The following is a 7,536-nucleotide window of genomic DNA, read 5'->3' on the forward strand; positions in this document are numbered from 1 at the left end:
TTTATTTATTCATTATTGAACCATTTGTTGTTTATGTTCATAACTTACTTAAAAGCTCTTAGCCTTTTTTAGAACAATACGTTCACGATATCGCTCTGAGATGCGAATGCTCTACAGAATGTACACAGTAGACAGCAAAAGCGTCTAGACCACAGTGTTCACATTTATTTCAATGCGAAACATTTTTCAAACTAGGGGAATCAGGCTGATGCAATGGCAGGCGTTTGACATATATATATATATATATACACATGTATATACATATATATACATGTATATATATATATATATATATTTTATATATGTATATATACATATATAAAAGTTAATTCCTTAACATACAAAAATGGATAAATTTCCTAAAAAACGTGTAAGAACAATTCCCTGAATAGGTAATCACATGATAATTCTGTTCTCCAAATGACACATGTTCTTTTATAAAAACATAAAAAAAAATTTGTTTTAAATTAAAATTCTAAATAATGTATCATAGTTTAATACATTTTTGAAATTTGATGCTCCGTCAAAGTACCAGCCTGTATCCATCAACGTGAAGAAACAGTCATGTAATTCCGTAACGTCTAGACGCAGATATCACTTTCCTGCATCCAAACAAATGGAGCACTAGGTTAGATCACAAAAAGTATGGTGTAATATTTAAAGGTGGAATTACTCTTTCGGAATCAGGCACTGCCTGGAATAGCACTGGATTTCTTTGATCAACAGTTGTGAACTGTAAAATACTAGCTACATTACCACAGCGATAACAATAATTTGGAGCTGACCATACTGTTACAAGTTTATCATTAAACATATATCTATAACCTGTAAATAAAATCGAAATATATAAAATATAATTATAAAATTTTTCTTGCATTATTATCTTTGTTATTTATTATTTATATACCTTCATGAACCAATTGATGAGCTCTACAAATAAGTTTAAGATCGTTGATTTCCATAAATTCATATGTTACTTTACTTCCAAATAACCAACCTGCTCCACGCGGACTAATAGTCCATGATTCTACATCTTCTGGATCGGACCAAACTAAATCACAAAAAGCACCTATAACAGAAATCAAAATAGTATAAAAAGCTTCAATACATTCAAAAAAATAATAATTTTAAAAAACTTGTATAATACCTTTATGTGGAATTTCTCGATTTCTTTCAATTGTCCTAATTTGATCTAACGTTCTAATGGCTGGAGATAATCCACCATGCACACAAAGTACTTGATCATCAATTAACTAAATAAAAATATTCGTATTTATATTAAATATATTAATCGAGTATTAAATTCATTTATTATTTACAAATACTAACGGCAGCAACTGCGAGTAAGTCGAACACCTTACAACAGTATTTCCATGCATTAGCATTGCCATATTTGTTTTGACACTCATCTGCATATGACATAATAAGCTTAATCATCATAATTATTAGACATGCACAATAATAGATTATTATTAAATATATTTTTTAAAATATATTGCATGAATATAATAATTTTTATAATATATATTATAATATATACTATAATATATACTAACCATAAAAACCATAAACATGAGTAATTTGTCTGGATTCATGATTTCCACGAAGTAATGTTATTCTATCAGACCATTTAGCTTTAAGTGTGAGTAGGCGGGTAAATGTTTCTACACTATAATACCCTCTATCTACAAAATCTCCCATAAATATATAATTTGTCTCAGGCACAGCGCCTCCATTACGGAATAATTCTTCTAAATCGTAAAACTAAAATAAAATAAATAATTATAACAATTATCAAACATTTTAGTTCGGTCAACATCGTTATCTCTAAAGATATCGATATCATATTGAGGTTAGAACAAAACTATAAAACTTACCTGACCATGAATATCTCCACAGACTGTTACCGGTGTAGATACTGGTTGAATATTAGATTCTTCTAATAATATGTCACATACCAAGTCACAAAGTTTCTAAACAAAATTAATTTAATTGTTAAGAGACAAACAGAGATTTCAAATAACCTATGAATATATATTTAATTTATCATCATATATATTAACAAGATATAACATAATTGAGATCATACTAAACAATATTTTTTATATATTGTTTACCTTAAGATCATTTTCGGGAAGATATTTGCATTCTTTTGCAAGTTCCATCCATTTATCGATGTCTGACATTTTGGACTCGTATCGTAGGAAAATACTGATCGCGCCCTCACTTACATATGTGTACACTGAATTTATAGTTGATTTATATTTTTATAAATTGTTTTACCGAAATAATTTCAATTAAATTTCCAATTTTTATTCATTTTACTCATAAAACCTTAAATATTCTATTTAACAAGGAATTACTTCTTTTCATCGCGTTAGACGCGAACTTAATTAACCTACTATGAAGAAAAATTAAAAAACACCAACTTTTATTCCCCACAATCCTTTCATATTATTGGTTCTAAATTATCTTTATAAAAAGGGAAATTATATTCAAAATTGAAAATCTTTTATCAAAAATATATTGAAATACATTTCCACTGTCAATGTCAATAAATACAAATATCTCATGTCAGTATAGTTATTTTAACAATTTTAAGCATTCAACAATTTTGAAATAGATATTAGTTTTTAGAACACATGATATATCATCCAATAACAATATCGTTTTAACAAATTCTAGTAACTTTTGTTTTATTTTTACGTTTTAAAAGAAAATTTTAAAAAATGTGATATTTAAAAATTTGATTATGTAAAATCAGATAAAATTTAATATTTATTTCATTTTGATTATATTTTATAAAATATATTAATAAAATAAAATTATATTTTATAAATATTCCACTTATTGAAAAATAACTATATTACATTTATTGAAAAGTAACTATAACTGGTATATTTAAAACTAAAAAAAATTTTTTTTTCATCTTTGATAAAATATCTAAAATAAATATTGTATTTTAAATATATCATATATAATCTTTTATTACATACATACAATAATTTAAAATAATAATAATATATAATGCTATCAATTAAAAATCAATTATTATGGTGAATATTATTTTTCATTAAAAATTATAATAAATATTATTATAAGAGAATTTGTATAAATAATTCTTTCATAAAAATATTATTTTTAACATAAATATTTATAGATTATATTATTTAATATTTAATAACGACACTATTACTTTTATAAATATAAATATAATAAGTAGAATCTAATATTCTCATTGGTCGTTGTCTATTTTCTTAACGATTGTGAATGTTCCGCGCCAATGAAAATATTTGCCGCGTAAAAATTCAAAAATCAATTGACAAATTTGAAAAGAAAATGACTGTTTGTCATGATAGGATGAACGCATAACAAAAGGTATAATTTCAATTTTCTTCGATAGCAAATCATCGTGGAACGTAGAAAAAGGTCAGCAGCAGGAGTACGATATGGATTTTATCTCACGACGAAAAGTGGGTCACATCAAAAGCGCCTGTGCGCACGCTTCGATTATCGATTGAAACGTTACGTGCCTTGAGTTCGTACGCTGGATCTCATTTATGTGAATGCAGTGACTGTGGATGTTCGTAGTGTGACTTTCTCGCAGTAGGCCAGTGGCTGACATCTTTCGTTTGTGGTCCGTGCATGATCGTGAGTTTCGGAAAAATGCGGTGAAATTCAATATACAGCGACGTGCCTTCGCGAAATCGGCCATTTTGATAGTGCGTGTTTCGCGAAAACGGATAGGATCACTTTTGGCAGCTACCCTCAACGGTTGTGCGTGAAAGTGGTGGCAGCTCGGTGTCGCCCACAGGACACAGCCGTAAAACTGAAAACGATCGTGTTCTTGGGCTAGTGAGCAAACAGTCTCAACAAAATGGCAGGAAACGCGGGTATGGAACAATTAATTCCGATTGTGAATAAGCTGCAGGATGCCTTCACACAGCTTGGGGTGCACATGCAACTTGATTTACCACAAATCGCAGTAGTAGGTGGTCAGAGTGCAGGAAAAAGTTCTGTTCTTGAAAACTTTGTTGGAAAGTAAGTATTTAATGTCCTGTCGTTTCATCGTTTTTCTTTTTTAAAACATTTTCAAATCTTTTGTGGATCAGAAGAATTCAAACGTTTGATTAAAGGCGTGGCGAACTACGCCACATTATAATTTTAATATCCGTCATCAATTATTTTAATTTGAGTATCCATCTTTTCTATATTTCTTTAGGTTAACTATTTTAATCGATCGATCTTGTCATCAAAATTAACTATATCTTTATAATTCGTGGCCGCCTACACAGTGACCTGTCAAATGATATTCTTTCCCATTGGTGTAATATTTAACCTTCTACTGAATTGCCTGAAGTATACACATATAATGAAGAAAATTATTAATGCAATTGTTCTCAGTTTAGGTCATTTAATGTTGCTTTCTATTAATTTAGTCTAGTTTAAAACTATGAATATATATATATATATATATATATATATATGAATATATATATATAAATTAATAAAGATATTAATTTCAATAGAATTTTATACACATCTTTTACATGTTATATATTAAATGTAATTTTATTATTTTAGAATAATTTTTATAATAATATAGCTAATTAAAATTAATTTATAAATAATTTATAATTTATAAATAAATAATAAAAAAAATAATAAATGATACTTGAATATAAAGGTATAATATAATTACAACATATATCAATATGTTGTCAAATTTTAATTTTTTTTTATGTTTCAAGTTTTAATATTAAAAAAAGAGAAATATTCATTTTATTGTTATTTAAATTTTTTCTTTTTTACTATATTTCTTTATATAAATTTATGTTATCATATCATATATTTTTTAGTATTCTTTGATATTCCTTTTTTATATATTTTTTATATATATATATATAAAATATATATTTTTTTTAGAAAAGTACAATATTTTTTTGTTTCCAGGGATTTCTTACCTAGAGGATCTGGTATTGTAACCAGACGACCACTTATCTTACAATTGATTAACAGTACAACTGGTAAGTCATCATAGATAAATAGATTATAAATTTTATATTGAATAAAATATGTATTTAAATATATATAAATACATATGTATAAGAAATATATATACAAATATAATATATAATATAAACATGAAAATTTATGAATAACAATTATTTCTAATTATTGATTTTATTAAACATAAAATTAAAAATAACTAAAGAATGTTAAATTGTATAATAATATTTGTTATTTATTTTAATCATTTATATTGTTTTTTTTTCTAAGAAATATTAAATTTTAATATAAATTTTAATAATTTCACATATTTTGAGGTTTAATATTACTTATCTATAAGTGTTGTCTATAGAAATTATCACATTTCCTGTAACAATGAACTTTTGATAAATAAGAAATCAAGAATATTTTAATTATTTAAAATTTTATATGTTAAAAAAATATAAGGTCATATTATCATACAATATAAATTATTTTTTTATTATAGAATATGCTGAATTTCTACATTGTAAAGGTAAAAAGTTTGTGGATTTTGATGAAGTACGGAAGGAAATCGAAGCAGAAACAGACAGAGTTACAGGCAGTAATAAGGGTATTTCTAATATACCAATAAATTTAAGAGTATATTCACCTAATGGTAATTATAATATTTTATTATATTATATATTGGTTTATATTAATGTCTTGATTAAAATATATATATTATTTCTATTAGTTTTGAATTTAACATTAATTGATTTACCTGGCCTCACAAAAGTACCAATTGGAGATCAACCAGCAGATATAGAAGCTCAGATTAAAGCTATGATTTTTCAGTTTATTAAAAGAGAAAATTGTCTTATATTGGCAGTAACACCAGCAAATACTGATTTAGCAAATAGTGATGCTCTTAAACTTGCTAAAGAAGTAGATCCTCAAGGTATTTATTTATATTTGATATTTAATATTAACAAATTCAATGAATATTTTTTATATTTTTTTAAATTTTTTTAAGGTGTACGTACAATTGGTGTTATTACAAAATTAGATCTTATGGATGATGGTACTGATGCAAGAGATATTTTAGAAAACAAATTATTACCTTTGAGACGTGGGTATATAGGTGTTGTTAATAGAAGTCAAAAAGATATAGAAGGTCGAAAAGATATAAAAAATGCTTTGGCAGCAGAAAGAAAATTTTTCTTAAGGTATGCATCAATAATAAGAAATAATTGCATTAATAAATTATTTAATAAAATATCTAAAATATTTCTTTATATTTTATTTATTTATTAGCCATCCATCTTATCGGCATTTAGCAGATAGATTAGGAACACCATATTTACAACGTGTATTAAATCAGCAATTAACAAATCATATCAGAGATACTTTACCAGCATTAAGAGATAGATTACAAAAACAATTGCTTACATTGGAAAAAGATGTAGAACAATACAAACATTTCAGACCTGATGATCCTGCCATAAAAACTAAAGCTATGTTACAGTAAGTAGTTTCTTAATATGTATTATATGTAACTATATGTAAACTTATAATTTTTTCAATTGGAATAACTTTTATCAAATAATAGAAAATAAAATGAACCTTAATGACAATAATATATAATAATTATATCCTATATAAATATATCCTATAATAAACATATATCTTCATAAACTAAATAAAATTTCTTTAAAATTAATTATGGGTGGAGGGTCCTGAGATTTTAGAATTTTTATTATTTTTCAGATCGATTCAAATATTTATGTAGGTATCATATTTTTGTTCATTTGTGTGTATTTGCATGAAAATTTTTATGCATAATGTATTTTTATATAACCAACTAAAGAGTGAAAAATAATAATTTTATTAACATAAAAGATCTTAATATATTAATGAATCATTTATTATTTAGCTTTTCATTACTAAATATCATGACTCTCTGCCCATAGAACTAACATTAAGAATTAATGTTTGTATATATATTTATTATATATTAATTGAAAGAAAAATATTTTTAAGGATGATACAACAACTTCAATCAGATTTTGAAAGAACTATAGAAGGTTCAGGATCTGCACAAATCAATACAATGGAGCTTAGTGGAGGTGCAAAAATAAATAGAATATTCCATGAACGTTTTCCATTTGAAATTGTCAAAATGGAATTTGATGAGAAAGAATTAAGAAGAGAAATTGCTTTTGCTATTAGAAATATTCATGGTAAATGATTATTTTAATTTTGATAACATTCTCAATTTCTATATATCAAGATAAATGAAAGTTATGCTTATAAAAATAAGTTTTTAACAATAGTATAATGTCATAGGTATCAGAGTAGGTTTATTTACTCCCGACATGGCCTTTGAGGCAATAGTCAAGAAACAAATCAATAGACTCAAAGAACCTAGTTTAAAATGCGTGGATTTAGTTGTACAGGAACTTAGTAATGTTGTACGCATTTGTACTGATAGGGTGGGTAAATTTATTTTTAATTTAAAAAATTTTAAATGATATTTAATATAATTTTTTTTTTTTTTTTTTTTTT

The 7,536-nt window shown here is 25.2% G+C and overlaps 2 protein-coding genes across 2 annotated transcripts in view; one reads left to right on the plus strand and one right to left on the minus strand.

The window, feature by feature from the left end:
* LOC102679729 (serine/threonine-protein phosphatase 6 catalytic subunit-like) lies at positions 1 to 2,569 on the minus strand. The gene is made up of 7 exons (XM_006612034.2): positions 2,118 to 2,569; positions 1,878 to 1,973; positions 1,557 to 1,764; positions 1,330 to 1,409; positions 1,148 to 1,253; positions 908 to 1,069; positions 1 to 825 (listed from the first exon to the last, which is right to left on the minus strand). The coding sequence occupies exons 1-7, from the start codon at positions 2,184 to 2,186 to the stop codon at positions 635 to 637; spliced, it is 912 nt and encodes a 303-aa protein (XP_006612097.1). The 5' UTR covers positions 2,187 to 2,569; the 3' UTR covers positions 1 to 634.
* Positions 2,570 to 3,406: 837 nt separating this feature from the next.
* The window catches only part of LOC102679612 (dynamin), a 13,126-nt gene continuing 8,996 nt past the window's right edge, over positions 3,407 to 7,536 (plus strand). The window contains exons 1-8 of the mRNA XM_006612033.2: positions 3,407 to 4,041; positions 4,954 to 5,027; positions 5,498 to 5,647; positions 5,726 to 5,929; positions 6,005 to 6,197; positions 6,286 to 6,495; positions 7,012 to 7,211; positions 7,318 to 7,475. Coding sequence (XP_006612096.1) covers positions 3,878 to 4,041; positions 4,954 to 5,027; positions 5,498 to 5,647; positions 5,726 to 5,929; positions 6,005 to 6,197; positions 6,286 to 6,495; positions 7,012 to 7,211; positions 7,318 to 7,475 — 1,353 coding nt within the window. The 5' untranslated portion in view covers positions 3,407 to 3,877. The remainder of the gene's footprint in view (positions 4,042 to 4,953; positions 5,028 to 5,497; positions 5,648 to 5,725; positions 5,930 to 6,004; positions 6,198 to 6,285; positions 6,496 to 7,011; positions 7,212 to 7,317; positions 7,476 to 7,536) is intronic.

Source organism: Apis dorsata, unplaced genomic scaffold (assembly GCF_000469605.1).
Source record: "Apis dorsata unplaced genomic scaffold, Apis dorsata 1.3 scaffold_98, whole genome shotgun sequence".
Lineage (NCBI taxonomy): Eukaryota > Metazoa > Arthropoda > Insecta > Hymenoptera > Apidae > Apis > Apis dorsata.